The sequence below is a fragment of the Callorhinchus milii genome, unplaced genomic scaffold (genome assembly GCF_018977255.1).
Source record: "Callorhinchus milii isolate IMCB2004 unplaced genomic scaffold, IMCB_Cmil_1.0 Scaffold1, whole genome shotgun sequence".
Lineage (NCBI taxonomy): Eukaryota > Metazoa > Chordata > Chondrichthyes > Chimaeriformes > Callorhinchidae > Callorhinchus > Callorhinchus milii.
The window spans coordinates 5289010-5316395 of record NW_024704742.1 but is presented as its reverse complement, the minus strand read 5'-3'; the positions used below and the strand labels follow the sequence as shown (position 1 = coordinate 5316395).

The 27386-nt window shown below is 41.2% G+C and overlaps 2 protein-coding genes across 2 annotated transcripts; one reads left to right on the top strand and one right to left on the bottom strand.

Annotated features, from left to right (window-relative positions):
• Nucleotides 1-4698: 4698 nt before the first annotated feature.
• LOC103182130 (eukaryotic translation initiation factor 4E) lies at nt 4699-10434 on the bottom strand (the record flags this gene model as incomplete). The annotated part of the gene is made up of 5 exons (XM_042337816.1): nt 4699-5792; nt 6944-7083; nt 8055-8168; nt 9241-9304; nt 10328-10434. Coding segments are annotated over 5 exons (540 nt in total), but the record flags the coding sequence as incomplete, so codon positions are not given.
• Nucleotides 10435-11251: 817 nt separating this feature from the next.
• Nucleotides 11252-25871, top strand: metap1 (methionyl aminopeptidase 1; the record flags this gene model as incomplete). The annotated part of the gene is made up of 10 exons (XM_042337743.1): nt 11252-11333; nt 12621-12730; nt 15131-15191; nt 15653-15744; nt 17115-17198; nt 17755-17893; nt 19548-19679; nt 20337-20480; nt 21564-21629; nt 22071-25871. Coding segments are annotated over 10 exons (1077 nt in total), but the record flags the coding sequence as incomplete, so codon positions are not given.
• Between the last annotated feature and the right edge of the window lie 1515 nt (nt 25872-27386).

Genomic DNA, 27386 nt, shown 5'->3' with positions numbered 1-27386 from the left:
ACTGTGATTAACGTGGCTTGTCTGTGTGGCTGAGCTCTGCACTGCCAGTGATGGAGCCCGTGATGGAGTCTGAGTGGAGAAACCCAATAAAAATCTAAGGATATGTCTAGACTCTGAATATTTAAGAATATAAGAACATAAGAATTAGGAGCAGGAGTCGGCCATTCGGTCCCTCGAGCCTGTGCCCCACCAATCGATAAGATCATGGCTGATCTTCTGACTTAACTCTAATTACCTGCCCTATCCCCATATCCCCTAATCCCTCTATTTTAAAAAAAAATCTATCAGCCTCAGCCTTGAAAATGTTCAAGGACTGAGCATCTACAGCCTTCTGGGGGAGTGAATTTCATAAATTTCATAAATTCACTACCCTCTCTCTGAGTGAAGAAATGTTTCCTCAACTCTGTTCTAAAAGGCTGAGCCTTAATTTTCAGACTGTGACCCCCGGTTATAGATTCTCCCACCAGGGGAAACAGTCCCTCTGTGTCTACTTTATCAGCCCTTTAAGAATCTTATGTGTTTCAATAAGATCTCCCCTAATTCTTCTGTACTCTAGAGAATACAGCCCCAGTTTATTCAGCCTATTCTCATAGCTCAGCATTTAAACAATGCAACAAACTGTTTACAAAGCAGTAATTGGAATCCGGTTGTTAGTCGATCGGCGGATTGCTTTTCCAGGGGTAATAATTCCTTAAAAATAATCGGTCCCTTTAACCCACAACTGTTTGTGGGACGCTGCTGTGCGCAATTGGTTGCCGCTTTTCGCCCGTAAAATGTACAGTCAATTCACTTTACAGTATGTTCTGTGAAGCGCTTTGAGACGTCTCGAGGACGTGATAAGGCGCTGTATCAAATGCAAGGATTGTTATTTATTATTACGAGTGCGGCACATAACTTGTTAGTCAGCTTCCAGTTCAACTATTGGTGGCAAATTGCTATTATTCTTTGCACTGACTTTCAAGCAAGAGATTCAAAATCACACCCTAAGATTGCAACATTGCAGTCCTGTCTGGCTGGTTTTGGTCATTTAATTGAAGCAATTTGTGTATTGAAGCAACTGACAGAACTCTGCGTGTTTGTCAGCGTCTCGAGAGTCAAGCCCATGGAATTTCCATAACCAGAAACACTCACACTGTGCACAATTGGCTGCTGCATTTCGCCCACAAAATATACAGTCAATTCACTTTCCAGAATATTCTGTGAAGCACTTTGAGACGTCTCGAAGACGTGGTAAGGCGCTATATCAAGTGCAAGGATTATTATTATTATTACTCAACCAGGAATGGACAAATGCTAGGGTGAAGATCTAGTGTAGTGCCACTGTTAACTGAACCAACTGCTCTGGTCAAGGTCTCAAAAGACATTCTGTCCATCTGTGACCAGGGCTCCCTCTCCCTCCTCGTCCTCCTCGACCTCTCTGCTGCCTTCGATACTGTGGACCACTCCATCCTCCTCCACCGCTTCTCCTCTCACCTCCACCTTCAAGGTTCTGTCCTTGAATGGTTCAGGTCTTTCCCTTCTCTTTTTGAATCTTTAACATCCACTCGCACAGGAAGATGAGACCTTGGTTTATTGTCTCATCCGAAGAATGATACACGCAACCATCCAGTGCTCTCTGACAGAACCCTTCCACGAATCAAAGGAAATCTCCCATCCTTACCTGGTCTGGTTTACATGTGATTCCAGACCCACATTTTGTGGTTGACTCTTGAAATTGGCCCAATGAAGACACTCATTGCAAAGAGAAGATATACTCCCACCTTCTCAGGTCAACGAGACATGGACAATTACCGATATTAAAATGGTATTGTTGCCTCCAAGGCAAAGTTTATTTAAAGCAATGTACCTTGCAGTGTTTCTGCTAACTTGTCCCTTCAATCAAATGGATAACCCATCAGTCTGATCCATATACATTTTATCAGCAGGCTGGGGATTGGGTATTGCTGTTTAATTGTTTAGAAATTTGCAGGATTCAATAGGGTTCGGATGTGATTAAAGCAGTCTGTTAACATATAGGGGGGAATAGTGAGGCAAAGGCATAATCTACTCTGGATAGGTGCTGGGACTTTGCAATTTGTTTCGGTTCGGTCAGAATGTCGGCTAGAAGCAATGAAGTGGCAATAAAGCTTATGTTGATCCATTTGACTATGGTAACTAATTCACCAACAATTCTCCTTTAACATCCTGTCATTCGAATGCATAATAGGGTCCAAAGGTACTATCTTCATCAATCAAACTGGCTATTGTTTGGCAAAGGGCCCACTGCGTTGTTAGTGTCTTTTCTTTTTCCCCATCAGAATCCCCTTTGCTGACACAGGGGCCGCCTGAGACAAAGTGTTTGTCATGTTTCTCTGTAATACTTGCATGTCTGGACTAGTAAATGAGTCATAAGATATTTGAATTAGTCAACTGTCTGTGAATCTTTCTTTTAGTCACTTTCCCCAATTGATGAAGTCCTGTAGCTCAGTGGTTAGAGCATTCGCCTCGCACGCGAGAGGACCTGGGTTCAATTCCCGGGCAGGGCGAAACCTTGGGCAAGTTTCCTTACTCCACACGCCTGCTTGTCGACCACCCCAACTCTCTCTCCGTAGGCTGCAGATCATCCAGAACTCTGCAGCCCGTCGTGTCCTCTCCCGCACCAGGCTCCACGACCCATCACCCCCATCCTCACCCGACTCCACTGGCTTCCCATCACACGGAGGATACAGTTCAAGATCCTGGTCCTCACTTTCAAAGCCCTCCATGACTTGCTCCCCAATTCCTCTGCCACCTACTAACCCCCTACCAACCTGCCCGCTCCCTCTACTCAACAGGTTCGGGGCTGCTTCATGTACCCCGCCTCGCCCGCCCCACCTTTGGCAGGCGGGCCTTCAGCCACTCTGCCCCACCCTCTGGAACTCCATCCCCCAGTCCCTCCACCTCACCACCTCCTTTGCCAGCTTCAAGACCCATCTCAAGACCCTCCTCTTCGACCGTGCCTTTGGCCAACCTCCTTCCCACCCCCTGCCCTTCACCCTCCCTGATACCAACCCCCAGCTCGGGCCCAAACACTGATTATCCAGCACTTTGGGACGTCCTCCTGACTTGAAAGGCGCTATACAAGTGTAATTTTATTGTTGTTGTTGTTTACCTAGTAGGAACCCAGTTGTTAGTTGACTGGCGAATCGCTTTCCTGGGGTTAATAATCCCTTCAAATAAAATAAATAAAAAAATAAGAATTTGGTCACTCAATCCACGAGTGTTTGTGGGACACTGCTGTGCGCAATTGGCTGCCGCGTTTCGCCCACAAAATACAGTCAATTCACTTTACGGGTGTATCCTGTGAAGCGCTTTGAGACGTTTCAAAGACATGATCGGGGCTATATCAAATGCAAGGATTTTTTAAAAGATAAATTACAGCCTAAAGTGAAACTCAGCCACCCGGGCCAGAATGGTGACAAATTCAATCTCTTATCTAACTGATCGTAGCCAGAGCACCAGCAAGGAAAGGAAGTAAGTACACTGCAACCGTTTGGATGCTCCTGTTCTAATGAGTGAAAAGCCCAATTAGTTTTCCTGCACTTTATTGCCACCCAAAGATCTCTGCGAATAAGTTTAGGTGTGTAGGTATTGGGCAAGGACAGATACAGGATTACTTTAAAGACAGAATACAGGACGGAATCCTGTAGTGTGTATTGGTTAGAGTACTCGCCTCACAAGAAAAAGGACCTGGGTTCAATTCCCGGGCAGGGCGTAACTTCAGACAAGTTTCCTTACTCCACAAGCCTGTTAACCTAACAGTGAGTAGGAACCTGATCCTTAATTCGCTTTCCAGGATAATAATCCCTTCAAAATACAGTAAATATAACTTGGTCACTCAATCTGATGGTCTATGTTTCTAGGGGGACAAAAAGTGGTATTCCAAGTCACATTTGTTCCTTTATTTAAGGAACACTTTTGGGAAGATCAGCAAGTGGCATCCCTCCCCAGATATAATTCATTTTTTTTTTGGTGCAGGAGAGCGTGGATTTGTGTCCCTGGCAAAAGCAAAATTAAAGACACAAATATAACTCAAAGACACTCATTTAGAGGCCTAAAATTTACAAAATGGGATTGGTTGTTCCGGTTAACAAAATGGCAGCACTACTTTCCAGAGTGGAACAAACCATTTGCCTGGAGAGTTGCACCACCTGCTGGTGTTCCTAAAAAGCATTCCTAAAATAAGGAACAGAAGATGATGAATACCAAATATTTTACCCTCTAATAATAATAACCCTTGCATTTGATGTAGCGGCTTATCACGTCGTTAAGACGTCTCTTCATGGAATATACTGTAAAGTGAATTGACTGTATATTGTGTGGGAGATGCGCGGTAATCAATCTGAGTTGTAATCTCAGAACCGAGCAGCTCTATTGAATTTTGGGTGTTTGATGTAAAACGGATTAAAAAAAACACCCTCCTATAATTAATACTGTAAAAGTAGGTTGTAGCGGCTGTCTTCCAGAATTACTACACATCTTGGAATAAGGTGCTAAGTGTTTGAATCAAGTCAAACACCCTTACAACACTCTCCCATTTCATTCGCTATTCTTGATGCAACTATTACTACAATTAACTATATATCTGGTATTAGACGCTACATAAATGTTGAATCAAATTGAACATTAAATGAGGCACCACAACCATTCTTTGAAAGAAATTTCACTGTACAAGTTTTATTTACAGTTTTATTTTTACACTTTTAATATGAATGCTTTTGGGACTGCTTTCCTAAATCAGCCTTTAACAACCCAATGCAAATAGATTCTTCCAAGGAATACACGTTTTGAAATGCAGTGTAACAATACAAAACATAGAGGATTTTAATATATCTTAACATCTCGAGCAAGGAATGTAATTACAATTTTAAAAAAAACATATACTTTTTTTTGGAAGAGAAAAAAATCCACACGATAGTCCAAAAAAGGACTCGTGAACTGAAAAAGCTTATTTAAGTCAAAGTTTCAAATCAAACTTTGTATCTTGTATTAATATATCAAGAGCTGTAAGTAATACACGTGGCAATTTTTTAATACTACCAATTCAATACAATTCCCCCCCCGACCCAAACCACGCATTACATCTCATGAACTAAATTAGCTAAGCTATTACAGAGCTTTTTTTAAAATTTCAAATCAAGAAAAATAAATTAAATCTAACAACCAACATCAAAGCACAGATTATAGCAAGTCTCACTGCTAGCTGTTAAAAACAAAGCCAAGAATCAGAACTAAATTACTAAGCACTATAACATTTAGACACGAGAATCAACCCTTTCCCTTCTAAAATGACTAACAATCCTTCTATAAACCCAGCCCCCGCCCCCAGCATTGTTTTATTTTCTAAACCCTGCCATATTAGTGTAAATGGGGGAACTATTATAACAAAACTTATATCCTTTACATTGGTTTACTTTAAAAGCAATGTCTTTTCCCAGAAAATTTCAGGAGTCAATCGGTTTAATAAAACATTTTGACGGGAAAGGGTTACTTCCACAGAACACTGAGAACAAAGTCAAAAATAGAAAATTGACTGAAAACTTGCAGACTTGTGTGTAATATTAGAATGCAGTCCAATCTGCTTACTAGAAGCTTTGGTTTAGTTCAGATTGCTTTACGTGTCCAGTCTTCTAATGATGAACGAACAACTGGTGCCTTCTCAAACAACATACTTATTCTTGGTCGTTGATCCACTTTTTGTGGCAGTGTCTGTATGCGACTGGTAGCCAATCACTACCTTAGGAGGGAGACCTAATCTTTCCTTATAAATTCTCCTGTTGACAAGAGGAAAAGGACAAAGAAAAGGTTAGTTCAACAAATTCAATACTCAGTCTTTCCTTAATTACCACAAGTTTCCAGATAACAGGAAATCAATTACTTTCAGCAGTGACAGAGCTGATTAAGTTAAAAACAAATTACAATGTTGGGTTGAATGACAGTACGTTCAAAGAACAAGAAAGATGGATACCTAAGCATTTAATTTACTCTCAACCTCTAAATGTGATGAATTTTGCCAATTGTACAGAAACGGGGGCAATTTTATGACTGGATTTTGAGCCTAACTTGAAGCACTTGTTTGCTCAGTGGTCAAATACAACAACAAATTACATTTGTACAGTGCATTTCACGTCCGGAGGAGGTCCCAAGGCGCTGGACATTCAAGGATTTGCACCCAAGCTGGGGGTTGGGATCAGGAGGGGTGGAGGGTGGGGGCAGGAGGGTGACCGAAGGCACGGTCAAAGAGGAAGATCTTGATGAGGGCTATGAAAGGAGGGGGCTGAGGCAAAGGGACTATGGAATGGAGTTCCAAAGAATGAGGGCAGTAAGGCTGAAGATGGGGCAAGCAAGGCGGGGGACGTCTGCTGAGCGGAGGGAGATATGGGGAGAAGCAAGGCCGTGGAGGGTTTTGAAAGCGAAGACGAGGATTCTGAACTCGATCCTCAGAGAGAATGGGGAGCCGGGCGAGGATGAGGCTGATAGGTTCACAGAGTTCAGTGCAGGAGAGGATAAGAGTTGCAGAGTTCTCGATAATCTGCATCTTGTGGAGGTAAGAGTTGGGAAGACAGACTGCTGTGCGTAATTGGCTGCCAAGTTTCGCCCACAAATATCCAGTCAATTCACCTTACACTATATTCTGTGAAGCGCTTTGAGACATCTAGAAGACACGAAAAGCTCTATATCAAATGCAAGGATTATTATATTATTATTATGTGAAAACATCTAATCAAAATGCTAAACTTGCATCTGCAAAGAGGGCGGGGGAAAAAAAAGCACAAAATTCCATTCACGGGGAAGACTTTGCAAACCAGCAGTGTGATGAGGATCACGGGTTGGGAATGTTTTATGCAAGCTGTTATTCACTGCACTCGAAAGTTCTGCTTTGACAACTATATAAAGTCTAAGGGGTATCAAGTGATTCACTTACCCTATATATGTGATAGATTCTCTATTTTCACAATCAGTAGTCCATATAGCTATTTTGTCACCTTTGTTTCTAACATTAACTACTGCACCACATGCGTCATCACTGTGCTCGTCAAATGCTTCTCCTATAAGGCACAGTAGCTGCAGGGGAGTGAAAGGATAAAAACTTAAGTGTAGGTCACATTTTACAACTTTAAAACTGAGTGCCGAGGGAATGGAAAACAGGGGGCCATTGATTAATGATTGGGAGTAGTAACTGTGACTGATTTTCCCCTTCCAAGCTCTGGGTGTAAATGCCACTTGTTGCACTGCCACTATTCCAGGCCAAGTTCAACTAAATAAATTAATAAATAAACTGATACTGAGCCCTTGGGAAGCTGCAGCTGTGTTTTTTTAAACAAATGTTTTGCCACTATTATTGATTTTAAAAAATGTTCTTCTCTTCCCCCAACCCCCACTGTCAAATGGCCACTGTAACGCTTTGGTTTCCAATTGCAGAAAAGACCTAGTTCTGGATCTCGATCTGCATCGGGCGGGCGGGCGGGCGGGGGGTGGGGGGGGGAAGAGAAGAGAGAAGGAATGAGGGGGCTGGAAGGATGAAGAAATAGATCCCAGCGTCTAATTACAAGCAAACTACAGTTAAACAATAAAGAAAAACATATATGATAGAAAATGCACAAGTTTGCACTGAAGCCTGACTTAGATCCAAAATGGATTCTATCGCTTCTTCAGATTCATCATCACAGTTCTATCCTCTAATCATTCGTTTGGTGTGAAAGGTTGATCCTCCTCGCTAATAAAAGAGTCCCAGAGTGTCCGGGTAGCATTGTGTTTGTGCAGTCTCTGGTCTCTGGCTGGCCCAGTCGGGAGAAAAAAACGACAATTTGCCAAGTTAACTCTGAAAGGTTTCAATGCGCCTTCTAGTGGTTAACTACAGCAATACTACTCTTTTTTTCCCTGGAGAACTGTTGCTCGGTTGAACGTGCGTTTCATCCGAAGCACAGCACCTCCGACAGTGCAGCACTGTACTGGAGGATGGTCAAGCCTAGAACATGAGCTCAAAGCAACATCCGAATGTCGTTCATTTTCTGAAAAGGAGGAAAAATACTTACAGTTTCTAACCAAATACGATCCAGATCAGTTTTTCTTTGTTGCTTAGAAAGGGTGAGCAGCCATCTCCCACCACGTTTATTTTTCTCATCCTCCCACATAGGTTCAATACCGTCCTACACAAAGTAGACATTTAAGCACATTCAACCTATTTACAACAAGATTTGAAGAATACTGCAATTATGTCTAAGTTAACGCTCGGTGAATAAAAGCTTAGGATATTATGCATTTATAATCACGGGCTGATTGTATTGCAGGACCCTTGGGAAATGTATTTTACATTGAGAGTTTAAAAATTAATTATATTTTTAAAATATAATCCATGTATCGATATTTATTTTAGCAGGGAAAATGGACAAGTCTAATTATATTTGTTTGGGTGATGTACCAGTGCAAATTAAATTGATCCAAGTTCAAACAAAATCAGAGTGGAAATGTAAGCTGGGTAGTTTGGGACATGTGTGCGTGCGACTGCCAGGAAGGTGGAAGGATAACTAGATGGGACTTTGGTATTTTTTCGTCTTTCGTATCTTATGTTCTTATGTAAGCCTTATTCAGTTCTATGTGTACAAAGTGGCTTTGTCACCTTTGTTTGTAAAGGTCCTAAAATGGCTTTTTGATGCTCAGTGCAGAATTTGAAAAACAGGAGATCTTAAAGTAATTGATTAAGTATTCTCTTTAAACAGTCATTTGTTAGAATTTATTTTTGAATCTAACAGAACAGAAGCATCTTTGTGAATTGAAAAATACTGGTTCTGTGTCAGAAATGGATATATCGCCAATACAGTTGACACCAAATCGGAACTCCGAGGGGAATTAAGAAACAATCAAAAATACAATTGTCTTGCAAAACTGGTTTTATAATCCCAGGTCCTCACAGTAAAGATCAAAATGTTCTGATTTGCACTTCATGAAGTTTACCTCCTTCAAAATCACTACTTATTAAAGAAGCCTAAAATATTTGTTTTAAATGGGAGTTTTTGGTGCAATGGCTTCAACACTATCTCACAGACAATGGGACACAAGGTCAATCTCTGGTGTAGTTGAAATTCACACTTCATTTTTTATGGAACTAGGAATTCAATAAACTTTCCCTCCTCAAATGAGCTTTTCTCAGGCCAAATTTTTCCATTTTTAAATAAACAGCGTAATTTAAAAAAAAAACACTGAAGCATTTATCTTACTTACCTTAAAGAGAGAGTAATCGCAGCCCGATATTAAATTACTGCAGAGTTGTATATGATTGTAAAGTCTGTGAGGTGAAGAAAACATGAGTAGTCAGAATACATGGGGGTAACCATTGCACATTAAAAAATCCATGTCTATTTAAAATTATTTCAACATTTCTTTACACCTCTATTATGAGATTTATACTGAACATTTGACGCAATAAAGCAGTTCCAGTTTTGTAGTGATAGAAGAACTCAGAAAGTTTCAGGATTGTGTGCCATGATCTCAATGCAACCTGGTTACAGTTCAACTGTTTAAAAGCTTTAAAGTCAAGCTCAGGAATACAAAATAGAAAATAGAAATGAGGAACAAAAAGAAACATTCAAAATAACGAACTCTTAATGCAAAGTAGGTAGCCGGACAACAGTTGAAACAAAAGTGTTGAAGGTATATTTTAATTTGTTTCAGGTATTCTAATTGCATGGGGGTAATGATGATATTATTGCTATTTTGTCATGGAAAAACCTTTATTACAATACAAATGTTTTTCCAAAGTCAGCATGGAAGTTGAATGGTCAATTTTGTCAAAAAGAATAAGGATAATTTTAGAAAGTGTGCTATCTGAAGATGTGATATGTCCTTCATTGTATTTGCCCTCCAGGCAATGCAATTTAGCTTAAGAAAGCGAAATGAGAATCGTGTCAATCGTGCCAATCGTGTCAAAATCAAACTGATAAAGATACAACAGCAGAAAACAAGTTCAACCAAAATTACAATTCTAACCAACATTGGAAAACCAATTCTGAATGCCAAAGCATTCTTCACATCCATAAAATTGGTTATAAAGAATAATAACTCAATTTAGTAAATTGAGCTACAGAAGGTTAGAGGGGGGGGGGGGGGGGGGGAGTAAAGAGAAGAACAGCAAAAGAACATGGGCAATGATAGGCAAAGGGTCATTCATTCTGTATTCCTGTTATGCACCGTCAACAGGAAAGTGCCTTCTCGATTCCAGAATGTTGCGCGCTTGCATAAGAGAAACCAAATCAGAAAATATATATTTTTAAACAAATACTCTTCTCACTTATTTTGTGTTTCTACTTACGCCCAAAAGTCTTCCACTGTATCAAATTTGGATATCAGACGCAGATTAGCTTGCCAAGTTTTGTTTTTGTCATTTTTGAAGAACCAAAGTGCCCATCTGTAACCAGAATTGCACAGTATTAGTAACCAATTAAACACAGTTCCATCATTTCAGTACAATAAAGAATGATATTTCTCGAGAAACAAATACATCAGAAAAACTTTCGAAATCTATAACACGTTTTTAAAAATTGTAATAATATTCCTTGTATTTGATATAGTGCCTTATCACATCTTCCACACGTCTAACAGCACTTCACAGAGTGTAATGTAAAGTAAATTGACTGTATTTTTGTGGGCAAAACTCAGCAGCCAATTGCGCACAGTGCCCCACAAACAGTCGTAGATTGAATGATAGGATTACTATTATTATTTTTTTTTGAAGGGATTATTATTAGGCTCTGTGTGGAGTAAGGAAACTTGCCCAAGGTTTGGCCCTCTGCCTGGAATTGAACTCAGGTCTCTCGCTTGCAAAGCGAACGCTCTAACCACTGAGCTACAGGACTCCAATAATTCAGTATTGGCTTTAAAGTAGTCTAAAATGTAAACTTTAGGTAGCAATCTGGCTTGTGTGCTTAATTGCCAGGCGCCATCACTAGTCGGGGAAGTTGCATTAAAAGTTTTTCAAGACTCGTGTGAGGTTTAGCATTGTTGGGATTTGGATTCTGTTTTGTATTCTCCTAAACTGAAGCTTAGATGGGTATAATTTTTTTGAACCTCAACCTAAAGTGATATACATTTATGTTTTCCAAACATAAGGGCTGGCTGGTTATCTTGTCAAATATAATTAAAGCTGAACAACCAGTGAGTTTATACTTTGAATCAAATTTAGTACAGAGCTATCTGTCCTGTTATTTTGTGTACCTCATATATTCAGGTGTACTAATTGTACTTTTTCTCAAATTTGCATCTGCAGGAATGCTTCAAAGGGAGCTGGTCAACTCACAAGCTTCTTCATAAAAACGCTAGTAAGTATTATTTTTAAAACCAAAACATTTAATTGTTTCTTTTAAACGATGAGCTTGTACCAAGCTGATCTTCAGATTGCACAGCCTGGGAAATTAGGCAATTAGGTGGTGGTACACAGTGATTTTTGTCTCAGGGATGTGCATTTAAATTGTGTACGAACTCTCCTTACAAGAAAGCTCCCATTTGAAATTGGTTTATTCAGTCTCATCCAAAATGATGGATCTTGATCTATACAGATTGGTAATCGCATTCAGAGATGAAAAGCTAGCCCAGCATAGATCACTCAATTCAGCCCAAGCTGGAAATTGAGCCTACGACCTATCAGTATGGTTTAAATAGCAGTTTCACTGTAGATGGGACTTTACCAACTGAGCTGTTAAATGAACTCTGATAAAGGAGTAACCCTATTTTAGTAATGTGTAAACAACACACCAAGACCAGTGCCAAGAAAACCCAAAACTTCACAGATTGGGCAACTAAGGCCTCGGGAGTCGATCAGTAAAAAAAAAATTGTCTGAGGAGAGTGCAGGAGATGGCGCTTGTTATCTTATACTCTACATACACAGCAGTGAGATCATTTGCCAAGTCTCGGGTTGCTAACGATTCACAGTTGCCTGTCTAGAGAGTTGCAGAAAAAAGCTCAGAAGATTTGTCTTCTTAATGTAGGATGACTTCAGTGTTCAAAACGCCAGAGCAAAATGTGAGCTTTTAGCATTGGAATTTGATTGTCTAAGAACAATAGTCCAAATTAAATAGGTTGTATTAGATTTGTTCAACCAATGAATTTCGGACAGTAAAACAGTACAATGAAGAGTAAGTGAATCAGAAGTACCCAAGTTGTGTGTTCAAGCCCCACATCGGGGACTTGAAACCCATATAGTCTAGTCAAGGCTGAGGCTCCAGTGCAGTGCTGGAAGAGCGCTGCATCATTGGATATGCCTCCCTTCAGATGAAATGTTAAACCGAGACCTCCTCTGCCTGTTCAGCTGGGTGTTCAAGATATCATGGCACTATTTGAAAAGAGAAGGGGTTTCTTCTGGTGTTCTGGCCGACAATCCCCCCAAATAAAATTGGTCATTCAATTCATGGCTGTTTTGGGGACATTGCTGTGTGCAAGTTGGCTGCCACATTCGCCCACAGAACATACAGTCATTGCACTTTAGAGTATATTATGCGAAGCACTTTGGGACATTGTCCTGACGTGAAAGGTGCTATACCAAATATACAGTATTATTATTATCAAATACTTTAACAAGATTGTGAACTGATTTTTTTTGTTATTGCAGAAAATGAAAAACCTAAAGAAGAAAATTCTAAGTCTATTAAGGATGAAATTAATATGGATCCTTGGCCTGGCTATCGATACACAGGCAAACTTAGGCCATATTACCCATTGGTAAGTGAAGTACTGTCTGCATATACTCTGACAAAGCAAGCAAATGCATAACATCATCACCTATTTTGAAATAATACATAAGGCTTTGGATACTTGGAGCTTGTTATATGTTAAAATTTTATGGTTAACAAAAATAAACATTTATTTTTTGAAACGAATAACTGATGATGGTACAGAAACAACAGCAACTTACATTTATATAGCGCCCTTCACGCGAATACCTTATTCGCAATGTAGTGTCCCGGAGAGCTTTACTGTGGCGGAGTCTGACAACGAGCCAGAGGGAGGAGTAGGTGTCCGTAAGCACAATCAAAAAGGAAGGTCTTTAAGCGGGATTTGAAGGTGGGGAGTGAGGCGCAAAGCGGAGGGATTGAGAAGAGAGTTCTAGAGTTTCGGGGCATAATGGTTGAAGGCATGGCCACAGATGGTGGAATGGAGGTCACAAGGGACAAATAGGAGGCCAGAGCCAGTCGAGCGGAGGAATTGGGTGGTGGATTGGGGGATAAGTAGGTGAGAAAGGTAAGGAGGTGCAAGGGAATGTAGTCCCAGTAATGTGGGTGAGGTAGAAGAGGCGGTGGAGGAGGATGACATGATCGACTCTGTCGAACGCAGTGGAGAGGTTCAGGAGGACGAGGAGGCAGAGGGAGCCCTGGTCAGGGAGAGAGAGAGGATGACGTTTGTTACTTTTGACGAGGACTGTCTCTGTGGTGTGGGCTGGGCATAAACTGACCTGGAGGGGTTCGAGTAGGCGAGGTATGAACAAAGTTGGTTTGCAGCAATGTGTTTCAGGACTTTGGCCAGGAGGGTCAGGTTTGAAATGGGACAGCAGTGAGGTTGAAGGGATCGAGAGTGGTTTTTTTTTAAGGAGGGGGCTTGATGTCAGCTGTTTTGAATGGGTGTGGGATGGAGCCTGAGGAGAGGGACTAATTCTATCATGTCTGCCAGCAGTGGGAAGAGGAGGTGGAGTTGAGCGACCAGCAGCTGGCTGGGGAGAAAGGTCGAGGCAGCAGGTGGTGGGTTTCATCTGGGTGATGGAAGATGAGAGGGAGGAAGGAGAGATGGGGTCAAAGGAGTGTAGGTTGGGGCCCGTGATAGGAGGAGCCGTGGGAGGAGGATTGGGTAACGGATAAGGAATGGGGGTGGTGTTGGGGTACATGGGGCAGGAGGAGGAGGTGGCCAGGCTGATTTTATCTAGCTTGGAGATAAATAAATCCCAAGTCCTCTTTGCACTTGGCATTTGATGTTAGGATTGCGGGTACTCGATGGGGCACGCAGAGGAGATTGTGGGCGGTGGAGAACAGGATGTCGTTGGTGTTTTTGGCCTCCGGAATGACCTGCGAAAAGAATGCAGTTTTGGTTTGCGAGAGGGAGCAGTGGTAGCTGGCGGTGAACCGTGAGGCTGGGTTTGTACCATCTGCACTCGAGCAGTCAGGTTTGGGATTTGAGGGAGTGGAGATGACCATTGTACCAGAAAACGTATCTCAGCATTTTATTGTTATCAGTGGAGTTGGGGGTGGCTGATGGTCTGTTTGATGACCTTATTCCATCAGTTCTGAACCTGCCTGTTAGGTGGTGGTTGCACCTATAGAACAGGGCTTTCTGTTGTTATCATTCTGTTGGTATCACCTTGAGCAACGTCAACAACAATTCACCTTCAATGTAGTGCTTTTCACTTTGGGATGTCATCTAAAAGTGCTTCACACAACTAACTGGGAGCTGAAACTGAGGGGGTGGGGGGGGGGAGATAGAAGGTGACTGAAAGAATGGTTGTAAAGGTGAGCCTTAAGGCAGGCATTAAGAGTGGAGAGAGAGAGAGAGAGAAGTGGAGGCAGAGTGGCTCTGAGATAGTGTTGCAGAGGTAGCGGGCAGAATGGGGAATGCTTGATCGATGAGGCAGATTGGGCAGAGGACGTGAAGCGGGCTGCTGCTGAGCGGAGGGAGCGGTCAGGGCAGTAGGGCTGTGGGACGTCACAGAGAGAGTGTGGGGTGAGGCCATGGAAGGATCTTGAATATTGCTCAGCAGGAAGATTTGAGCGATATGCTGTTTATTTCATTCTGGTCACGGCTGGTTTTACTATCTGTCATGATTTCATGTACAGTGAAATTCTGTTAATTGAATTCTCATTTTGACAGCAGAAATTATTCAATATAACCCGACTAAACATAGCAGGCGACTTATCTCCTGGAGCTCTAAATTCTATTGAACAAACCGAACTGTTCAATTATCCGATATTCCGTTAACTGAATTTCACTGTATTTTCAGTAATAAACTGTTGAATAGCTGAGTATAAAAGGTGAATCAGATTATTCTTGACAGGAGAAGTGGATTTTTAGCTTAGAATTTAAACGTAACTGTCTGCTTGTAGGAAATTATAACAGACCTTATTTTTTTTCCTTTAGAGTCCCATGAGGCTTGTGCCAAGTTATGTCCAGTGGCCTGATTATGCAGATCATCCATTAGGTAACCTACCATTTGCCATCACATGATACATTTTCACAGACAATCACTTGTGTTGAACAAAATATTATATATGCATGAGGCGCTAAAATTAGAAATGTGGCTGCTGATAATTCACAGGATTGATTTTATCATTCATTTCTGTGTCAGTGAGTACTAATGCACGTTTCATGCGCTGTGGGAAACGGGTTAAGTGGTGAGTTCCCTATCTCTCTGTCAGAGCATTGCACACTATGTCACAGATGATTTCCCACTGGCTTTTGAATGTCATGTCTACCCAAGCCACCTTGTGTATCTTCTTTGTCAGGTATAACACTGTCAGCAGCCTCGACAGCCTCTCCCCCCACCCCCGGCTCCGCTTTTTTTCAACTAGTGCTAAGTTGCATGTGACATGGAAAAAAAGGAATTTTAAAAATATTGAAACTTTTTAAAAGTGTATTCATATTATTCTTTGATCCTTTAAGGTGTGTCTGAATCCGAGCAGTCCTTAAAGGGGACGTCGCAGATCAAAGTTCTGCCAGCGGAAGACATAGACGCAATGCGGCTAGTATGCAGAGTGAGATTCAAGTTTGGTTCATTTTTATTGTTTCTGCCGTCTATCACTGTGTTTGTCTTGGAAGAAAACCGGATTTACATCCCACTGTGACTGCTGGAATCTGTAACGAGTCACTAATCCTCTACAGACCAGTGTACATTAATTAAATGTGTGTGTCAGCCGTGCTCACTTGATAGCACTCTTGATTCAAGATTGTGGGGGTTCAAACCCCAAGTCGGGACTTGGAATTCATAATAGACTGGGGATGGTGGAGTGGGGTGGATGGGGGCCATGAACAGGTTGCTGAGTTTCTCCCAGTGTGCTGGCCAACCATCTCCCAAATAAGATGGTTCGTTCGCTTCAAGGCTGTTGGTAAGCATTGCTGAGCACAAATTGGCAAATTGCACACATTATACACTGTCAATCCACTTTACAGTATGTCCTGTGAAGCGCTTTTGAGACTTCGCCACAATGTGATAACATCCTGTCGTTAGAGCACTCGCCTTTGCAAGCGAGAGACCTGGGTTTGATTCCTGCCAAGGCGAAATGTTGGGCAAGTTTCCTTACCCCACAAGCCTCTGTTTACTTAGCGCTAAGTAGGAATCCGGTTGTTAGTCAATTGGCAGATCGCTTTTGCGGGGGGTAATAATTCCTTTTTAAAAAAAATTGTCACTTCAATCCACAACTGTTTGTGAGACACTGCTGTGTGCCATTGGCTGCTGTGTTTCGCCCACAAAATATACAGTGAATTTACTTTACAGTATATTCTGTGAAGCATTTTGAGGCGTCCTGAAGACGTGATAAGGCACAATATCAAATGCAAGGATTATTATTATATTTCATTATATATCCAATGCAAGGAATATTATATATAATTATAACTAATGTTTGAACCGTGCAAAGAGTTACCGTTCCTCTGATAAAACAATATGGCTTATAAAGTGGCTGAAATATGTCAGTTCAGGGATGTTTTTAGAGGGAGTATGTCATTTAGCAGCTCTTTTGGACGCCTATATTTCACAACATTCACTAGCCAAGTGGACAGCTGTTTTTCCTGAGTTGGGTGCTGTGTGGTGTGTGAGAGTATAGCCTGTGGTAATTCACCTTCTTATTTAAAAGCAAGCATTCTGTAGGGACATGATGTAGGAACTATCCTGTCCATTTTGCCCCCCGACTCTTTCTCAATTCTGTTTTATTGGTCATATATAGCTATTCATAAATATTAAATCGAAATAAAACTTGAGAAAACCCATCTATATTTTAGTAAAGAGAACATTGAAACTGCTGCATTCTATGACGATTGAAGCACCATTTTTCTACCTTTGCTGTGGTTCATGTTGTTTAAATTTACAATGTGTGTTTTTTTTAAACTTAACTTATTTCTTTTCCAGCTTGCCAGGGAAGTATTAGATGTGGCTTCAATGATGGTGAGGCCAGGGGTCACAACAGAAGAGATTGATCATGCCGTTCATCTGGTAAGAACTGTTCCTTTTTTTTTTGCTTTCTTAAAAAAAATCTGAAACACAAGTACATCTGTGGAGGAAGTAATTTGGGATGAGCATGTTGTTAGCCTCGGCTTAGTAATTTACAAGTTCAGGATAGTTGCTGCGCTGGAACACTGCACTGCATGGAGGACGCTGTATAAATGCAACTTGTTGTTTTCGAAGTTGTTGTAGTCTGCAGTCTATGCAGGGAAGAAAGACCTAGAGAATCCCTCAAGCAGACCCAGAGCCGTTGGCACGCGCAGACATCTTGGCGGCTTAGGGGTAGAGATCAAGTAGTGGTGGAGGGGTGCAATATTGCAGAGGTGAGGGGAAACTGAGTGAAAGCGAGTATGCTTGTGGGGTTGTAACAGTACATCAAGGAGTCAGAACGGGCTCCGCAAGTTAGAGATGTGCATCCACGAAGGTTGAAGTAAGACTTGCGACTGGGGCAATAGGTTTTGTAATCTGTAATTACATATCGGAAACGGTAATTTATATATTTTTTAAATGGCTGTGCAGTTAATCCGATTTTTTTTTTTCTGTCCAGGCATGCTTAGCAAGGAACTGTTATCCCTCCCCGTTGAATTATTACAATTTTCCAAAGTCCTGCTGTACGTCGGTGAATGAGGTGATCTGCCACGGCATCCCGGATGTGCGGCCCTTGCAGGAAGGCGACATTGTTAATGGTAATAAAGAAATACAATAAATGAAGAAAAACGGTCTTTCCGGTTTGCTCTGAGTATGTTAGATGTTAAAAGACTACTAGCAAAGTATTTGTCCTGTCAACCAGAAAGTACGGGTCGTGACCATGAACAGTATTGTAAAGTAGTGAAAAAAACTACTACTATTGATTTATCACATCAAAATATCACAAAGCTTCACAGCGTTTAGTGTAAAGTTTAATGACTTGTTTATAGGCAGTGAAGCAACCAATCTGCGCACGGCTATTTCCCACAAACAGCCATGAATAAAAGACCCATTTGTTTCTGGGGAATTATTGCTAGAACACCAGCAGAACTCCCTTCTCTTTTCACATAGTGCCATGGAATTTTTGTTGTCCATCTGAACATCCAGACAGCACCCCAGTCTATCATCTCATCCGAAGGTCAGCACTTCCAACGATGCAGCACATCATTGGAGTATCAGCCGAGACTATAGGCTGAAAGCCTGATGTGGGGCTTGAGAGAAAGGTGGAATTCGGCAATTTAATATATTGCAACACGATTGCAGATTATTATTCCCAATTAAGACCAAAATAATCTGGTTTTGATTGGGTGAAGAGTTCACCAGAGAACAGAGTTTTCTATTAAAAAAAATCCTCTCTGCTGTTTGGCATGGATTGCTTTGCCAAATTACTGCAACTTGACTCGCTAAACACTAAACAGACAGCATGATTTTGTTCCATTTACTGGGGGCTGTTCGTTTCATTTTCTTTTGAATTGTACGGTTGATGTGGCTTTATCAACCATGGCAGCAAAGACCAAGCAATCTATAAAGCCATCATGCTAAAAATCTAGTGGTGATTTAATATAAACCCAGGCAAGTCATAATTGTGTATATTTGAAGCAATTGTTCTGGAAGAATATTGTAAGATAGTTAAATCATTATTGAAGTATTTAAGTATGTCATGTCTGAGTCAGAAGATGGTGGCGTCGAGCTCTGTTTTGGGGCTAGTTTAAAATGGCACTGAAATGCAATGCTGGGGCTGTGCTGCATTGTCGGAGATACTATCCTTCGGATGAGATGTTAATCCGAGATCCCGTCTGCCTGTTTGGGTTTGATGTTGAAGATCTCCTTGGGACTATTTGAAGAGAGAAGGGATTTTCTCCCAGTGTCCTGGCCAACAATCGGCCAAATAAAATTGAACATTCGCGCCATGACTGTGGGACATTGCTCTGTGTAATTAGCTGCCGTATTTCACCTACAAAATACAGAGTCGCTGCACTTTACCGTATATCTTGTGAAGCGCTTTGGGATGTCCTCTTGACCTACAAGGTATTATACTAAATGTATAAATGAATCCGATATTAAATGTCTCTGAATTATACTACAAATCACCTTTTATTCAGATTAACTCATTTCTCAAATGGCATTATTACGTAGTTTGACAGAAGTGGCAAATACATTGTTGCAGAATTTTAAATCATCGCTGTATGTTCTGACTGAAGCCTTATCTTTCTACCTAACAAGGTTCGTACAGTTCGTACAACCCTTGTACACTAACAGGAGCTCTTACTCTTGCAGTCTCTCTCTTAAGTGCCCTAAACTTACCACAACCAGAGCATTACTTTTTCAAACGATAAAACATTATGTCTGAAACTCTGCTTTCTTTGATTACAGTGGATATTACAGTTTACCGAAATGGTTTTCATGGTGATTTAAATGAGACCTTTTTTGTCGGAGAAATCGATGAAGGAGCAAAGAAACTGGTTCAGACAACATTTGAATGCCTTATGCATGCTATTGATTCAGGTGAGTGGGCCTTGAGTGCCAAGTACATAACTAGAATGCAGTTAGCTTGACTATTTTTAAAAAAATTATACTGTTTCTCCCCCCGTGTTTGATTTGCCACTGATATGAAAGAGAAAGATTGTGATATCATTGAAACAATGCTCCATTTCATATGTTCTTACACCTGCGGAATGAGATAAATTGTTCATCCAGACTGTTCTGGGATCAGTTAGTAAATTGCAAATTGTGTTCTTTTGCCCTGACAATTCAGTTAACTCAAAACTGAACAGAATTATTATTATTGTTGTACAAAAATCTTATCAGTGTAAAAGATCAGTAAATTGTGCTTTATTACAGACTTAATAAGTGGAGTGCTGTTATTATTCACTCTACTTTTATGAAAGATATTGACATAATTCCAAAGATAGTTGGGAAGTGCTGCAGACTTTACCCCACTACAACAATGCGCCCACATAACAAAGTCCCATTATCCTGCTGCTTCTATTTGTCACTGCATCCTGAGTGGCAATGCATATTATATATTATATTATATTATATACATATATTGGGCCTGGGTATTGATGTATTAAAGTGAACTAGCTTTAGTTCACTTTTTGGTAATCTTGTTAAAGTGAAACAATTGGAATAACTTGTTGGGTTAAATATTACTCTTTGCAGTAAAGCCAGGTATTCGGTACAGGGAGTTGGGGAATATCATTCAGAAGCACGCACACGCAAATGGATTTTCAGTTGTCCGAAGTTATTGTGGCCATGGGATCCACCGACTTTTCCACACTGCACCTAATGTGCCACATTACGCAAGTAAGCAACCCGTTTCAAAACCTATACAGATGAAATGAAGTTTAATGATTTATAGCACCCTCCAATGTTTTTTTCGTCTCAATCTAAAAATAAGTGTTACATTCAGTGATTGTATGTCCGCAAACAGCATTTTTTGTGTATTAGTCTTGATCATGTCTCATTATCAATAATTCCATGTCACCTATCAACTATAACAGCCGTTAGCTCAGCTTTGTTTTTTTTCCTTCTTTAGAAGCCATTCCCAGGCTTAGAGCTTTAATGCTTCTGAATGTATGGTCTGAGTATGATCTGTTGTCGCTCCATTTTTCTCCATATGGTGCCTAATCTCAGTGCACCAGCTCCCCTCTGAGCATTGGACTAGGTGGCTGACATGTCACCTGGTGTCCACTATAGGTCCACCACCATACAGCAAGGCAGTGTTTGTTCAGTAGGTGCTGAGCAAATCTTGAGAGTTGAGACGACTGCAGGAAGGATTCACCTGGAGTCTGTGTTTGTGAACACTCACTCATATCCAGGTGTCCCCTTGGAATGTGGAAACAGCAGCTGCTGCTCAAAACTCCGCAATTCCAACTAGTCAAATCATCGTCTGATGTTCAAGGATGTGTGCCTGAGCTGTGGGCAGGAGAATAGCAGCAATGCTGTCACACATTTCAGGAAGTTTGCAGGGAGTTTGATAGCCTGTTTTTTTTTTTAACTTCCCTTTTTGAGACTGTCGTAGTTCATATGCTTGACAACGGAATGCCAGAATCAAGGCAACCCTCTTTGGCGGTTTTGGTAGTCCATTTCCTAAGCCTAATCCTGTCCATAATTTGCTGTGTTTCTCCAGTGATGGAGTGCGCATTCCATTCCAGAAATGGGAAATTTGCATGTAATGGGAGCCCACGTATGTGGATTTCTGTCTGACTGGATACAAACCAACACAGATCAGGAGCTCACAATGTTGTCTTCCTCTGTGGTATATTTTGGTCTTGGACGTTTCTGTTTGGCGTTCTACTTCTTTGGGCGGTTTGACGATGTAATGAAAAATTCAGTGATTTGCGCCTAATAGGGTGTACTCTTCCTGCCACATTTCTTTCTTTATAGAAAATAAAGCTGTTGGAGTGATGAAGGCAGGTCACATCTTTACAATTGAACCTATGATTTGTGAAGGTAAGATACAAATTGCATGTTTTACAGAATTCAGTTAACGTGTACAGTCAGGAAGGCCAGTGGAAATCTAGAGAGGTCTGCTTTTGAATGTTTGTCAGGTTAAATGAAACATGTAAAGCCAACACAGTTTCACTTTGTACAATGAAATATTAACCCGATTAGCCTGAATGTTCTCACTAAGTGAGAACACACTCACTAACTCGTGGCAGCATCAGGAGGTGAAATAATAGCAATAATCATTTGATGTAGCGCCTTATCACGTCTTCGAGACGTCTCAAAACGCTTCACAGCAAAACACTCTAAAGTGAACTGACTGTGTATTTTATGGGCGAAAAGACAGGAGAATCAAATGGTCCTTGTGAAATAGTACAGAAATGATCCAAGTAGGTAGTGGGTTGAACGGCTATGAGGAAGTGACTTGAGTGTTTATTTTAACTACAGGAGCGTGGCACGATGAGACCTGGCCAGATGGTTGGACTGCTGTAACTAAAGATGGCAAGCGTTCCGCACAATTTGAGCACACCCTGCTGGTCACAGAGACTGGCTGTGAAATCTTGACGCGACGCCTGGAGGATGATGGCCGTCCTTATTTTGCGACACAGTTGTAAAGCTGCCGCCTGGCTGGCGATTCCAGGGAAAGCTTTTAGCAATGTCCGAAATGCACTCTTCACCTGCAAGTTCAATAAATGCCTAAGGTCACCGATTATATTTTTGGTTTGATGGATGCTGCAAAGCATTGGATGCACAGTCTGTACGCAATATCTCTTCTCGTTTCTTCCTCCAGAGTGCCTCTGGTCATAATGGCATTCTTACTGCTTCTATCTTAATGTTTCTCATAGAATTACACGTGTGGCTTCTATATAGATTGTGGGATGTTGGAAAGTGTGTTACTAGCTGCTGTCGTATTAGCTGGTAAATTTCCTGCAAGATTTCTTGTTTTGGACATGTCTACAAAGGATGGACACTACTGAGTCAAAAGAAACACCATTTACAAACACATCTGGTCAGAGATTCTTCCCTAATCTGAAATTACTTCAAAATACTGATTGTTCGGGTGATTTTACTCATACCACTAATGGAAAAATATTGAAGATGGGTAGTACATCTTTTTTGGTCAAAATTGAAATGACAATTTTCTCTTTGTACTTTGATCAGACAAAGTTAAGTTTTTTTTTAAAAAAAAGACCTCAGTAAATTTCTATTTTTTCTGATAAACGTTTTAAGTGCTGGTCATATTGTTGATGATAAACTGTTGTATTTTGTATTGTTTCAACTTTGTTTTTAGTGATGACCATACAAAATCTGAAATTCATCTTAAAGACGATTACTTAAATTGCCAGTTATGCTGCCAGTTTTACTGTGGAATAAAACTGAATATAAATCCACTAATCTTACACACCATGAAAAATTTCACTGGTGCCCATGCAATATAAAAGGTGGTCATAATGAAATGAAAATGGATTAGAAATAAGCAAATTTCCTGAACTTTTTTCATATAAAAGTAAACAATGCACATTGTAGAACAGCAGGTTGAGAAATAGGTTGGTTGTCCTGTGTAGTTGATCAGTTTCCTATTGTAACTGGAGTAAAACTGAATATCAAGATTTCAGAGAGTTTTTCATCTTGCATTGTTTTTATTTTTAAAAAGATGAAAGAATGATCAGGCACTGGTTCTGTACATTCTTGGAATTTCCTGGCCACGGTTTTATAGTCGGAAAACTTTCATGGTTGACCTGAAATAGTATGTTCCTGATTCACAACTAGTTATGTAGTACAGCGACACTATTTNAAAAAAAGAAAGAAGGACAGGGCGCGCCTGGTATAAAAAGGACTGGAGATTGCTGTAAATGTCTGCTGGCTCCAGTCCTCCAGGAACAGCCTGAGCAAGAAAGGTTTTCGGTATTTCTCTTGCAGCAACGAATTGTCTTAAATTATTTAGTGATCCATGTGCTCAAGTCACATCACTGGTTATTGGAGTGAGTTCACGTCTAACGTGTTGCACACATTTTTTCTGGTATTGTGCTAATATTATAGAGATAGTAAATATGACTTTTTATGCTGAATATCGCCAACTCCTGTTGGGATTTAGGTGGATGAGCTACCCCCTTCCGCATTCCCCCCCACCCCCCCACCACCATCTAACCAAGGTGTGCTGAGGCCCTTATCTGACACCTACTGCTGCCCCAAGCTGTAATCGGTGAGCTCAGCGCAGGACTAATACTTTATCCTGTTTGTAATCTTAGTAAACTGAAAAATAACTGGCAAATGTTTTGTCATCCGCACACATTTTTCCTCCCCAGCTGCACAGTGCTCAGCTGGCCAGTGAAGAATATTTCTCCTCCTACTTTGCCTCAGGACAAGGTTGAGGAAAATTGCACCTTTGTGGATTGAGAGTGGTAGTAAACGAAAACCATTGCGTAAGGTTTTCACACAGACCTGTAGCTGTTTTTTGTTTCCGGTCCTTAATAGCTAAATCCTGGGTCGCTATAAGATTATAAATCCACCTAAATAATTTAAGAAAGCACGGATTGAGAAAAGGCCATTTGGTCCTTCAACCGATGACTTAAAGCCTATTCGGGGTGGACTCGACACTATCCTGGAAGAAAGCCTTTGGAGATAATCAAGTGAAGACTCAACATAGACATTCTCTTCCTTCCCAAGGGCCCCCAGTCAGCAACCAGGGAGCATTGTGTGTGGCAGAGTATCTCTTTCTCTTATGTGTGCCTATTCCCCATAATTTACATTGCTCTTCCTAAATTGACACTTATCTAGTTTTTTTTCCACAAATAGTGTGGTGGGATCAAGTGCTTTTATGAGGAATCCACCCCAGAAATCAAACCATTCGATGAGAAAAGGTGTTGTCTTTTGTTTTGATCCCGGTTCATTTTAAACTGATGTGCCCTTATTCTGTATTCTTGAATCAAATAGCCCAAATTCCACCTCCATGTGTGCCTCTCAGTACACCTGGATCTAGTCTCTCGCCCTCAATGTTTCCTTTGTTTGGGTCTATTGGCCTCTTATACCTGATGGTGCTCAGCACCAGATTCATCGTTGTTAATTTTTCCTTTACCCTTTAACACTTCAATTTTTTTTAAAAAAAAGATAAGGTACCCAAACCTACAGTAATGTACAAAATATTCTAAATGTGACCTTAGCGGTGATCTGTATTAGATTAGGATCATTTATTGACTAAGGCCAATGCCTTGGCGATACTACTTGATGTTTGACTAGCTTTAATAGCTTGCCATTCATTGCCTGGTAACTTTTCAGTAAATGATCACCTTCAAACATTTTGATGTATGTTTGTATAATGTACATGTTTGTAATGTCACTTAGCCCAAATGCTCAATCGGTCCAGATTTTCTGAAATGCTGCACCAAGGATAAGGGGAAATTTCAAATTGCCCACAGCTATTAAGAGTGCTTCATTTCCATAGCAGAAGACAAAATGTGCAGTCACTCTGCAGCAGGTTCCTACACCCCCCACCGCCCCCCGTTGGACTGCTACTGTGGAGGCAATTTTTGCCTTAAGCCTAACTTGGGAACAGTAAGTCTTAAAGTAGAAATATAAGTTGCGTTGTCCTGATTTTACTGACCAGAAGTTGAAGTTAGAAGGCCTTATATAAGCACAGGGGTTCGCAACTGCATTTGTCTATGGGTTTGCGAACACTATATTCTCCCGCTCGTATAGTGGGTGGTCAATTCTCTTATTCTATATGCGTCACTACCTCCCATGTGCTGAACATTCAATCAAAGCCTTTCCGCACCTTCTTTCGTGCTTTATGACAAGTATTTAAAGGATGGTGATCAATGTGGCTGAGATTTATAAGCGGCAGCTGCACTCAGAAAACTTGCAAAAGTTGATTCTATTTAAATTGTGGACCAAGGAAAGTGACTCTCCTCTCCTCAACCCCCCCCACCCCTCCCCTCCCCCCAAAATAAAGTACTACATGGGAGGTTTGATGCAGGTTATCGTCCAAATGCATCTCAATTTTTTTTAAAATCAATTTTAACCTCGATGGATTTTCTCATGCCTTTCAATGGTAGGTAGGGTTGTTATTTTCTTGAATTTTAACCTTTGGTGCTGTGGGATTTAATTTTCTTACCTGTTATGTGGATTGAGGCAACGTTTGCAGAAAAGATGACTTCACATATCCAAATGAAGAAACTAAACCAAGAACTACCACTGAAATAAGCCATGTTTGATGTAGCGATGTGCAAACAATAAATAGGTTACACATTTGTTTATTGTACTACTTTATTTCATCATTAGTTTAACCAAAACGTAAGATCTGAAGCAGGAGAAATGTGTATCTAAAGTTTAATCAGTCAATTCCTTTGCACAATTCTCAGCCCCATCTACGACCGCAAACAAACTTATCCGATTTGCTTAAGCTCCACTCCACCACCCGCTCCCTCTACTTCACTGGCTCCTATTCGCCCCTTTCCCCCCCACCCCTCCCCCACCTTCCGCTTCACCATCGGTGGCCATGCCTTCAGCCACTACGCCCCGAAGCTCTGGAACTCCCTCGATTCCTCCGCCTTGCCCCCTCCCTCCACATTTTCAAATCCTGTTTAAAGACCTTCCTTTTTGATTGTGCTTACGGTCACCTCCCCCCCCCCCCCCCCCTTCCTCGCCCCCCAAAGAAAGTGGACCCCAATCTGACCGGCAGGTTAAGTCCACAGTAAGTTCAAGAACTCTAACCACTGAGCCACAGGACTCCACTGTTATTGCAGAAGAGGTGGGACACATCCCTCTGAGCCCAACTTCCGATTGGTCTGGATGAAGAACTTCAGTCGGGTGTCTGGCACACGTGGAAACCCATCACCATTGCTTAAGAGTATCCAAACCAAGCTGCGAATTCCATGCATCTCATTTATACATTGGAAATCTCAGAGGTAGATTGTTGGAATGGAATGCGTAGATCTCTCTCCCTGAAGAGACACATCCCACTTACCTCATTCAAAAAAGTATTAGGCGCAGGTTGGCAAGAGCCAAGGATTGGGGACCCCAGAGTGTGCGCTTGGCTACTGCTGGAGTCTAACCAGCAAAAAGCACATAGCTTATCATTGCCAGCAGGCTCTTTGGCCCATCTGATCACATCCTTCCGACACACACACCCTCCCGCCTCATCCCCATCCCCCCATCACTGCATCAATCTGCTTTGTCAATGGGTCCAGTTTCTGGCCTCTACCACCTTTCCTAGCAACCTGTTCCAGTCATTGATTACCTTTTATGTAAAGAAACGTCCTGTTACATGTTGCAAAATTGCCCTTTACAACTCTAAACCTCTTGATCCTCTTGATCTACTGTCACAATACATCCTCACGTAATAATCTGGGTTTACTTTTTCAATCCCATTTAAAATGTTGTATGTCATCATGAGATCCCCTCCGAGTCATCCTGTATCAAGATGGAAGATCTCTAGCGTGTCTAGTCGTTGCCCATAGCTTGGTTACTAAAGTGACCCGCTCTAACTATACACATTCTGGACCCCTTGGCACTCATTCATGTATCCAGCGATTGGAATCCACCGCGATTAGTTTGCAGGGAAATAAACAACAACAGCAACAACAAATGACACTTGTATAGCGTCCTTTACGTCAGAAAGATGGACGAATGAAACGTAGGACACAACACGTGCTGTGCCACTGTGCTGCTTGTGAAGGGAAAGAGATCAAGGTTCACCGATGAATTCTGGAATGTTTGTTTGTTTATTGACTTTACAATCGCGGAGCCTTGACCCAAGAAATGGAG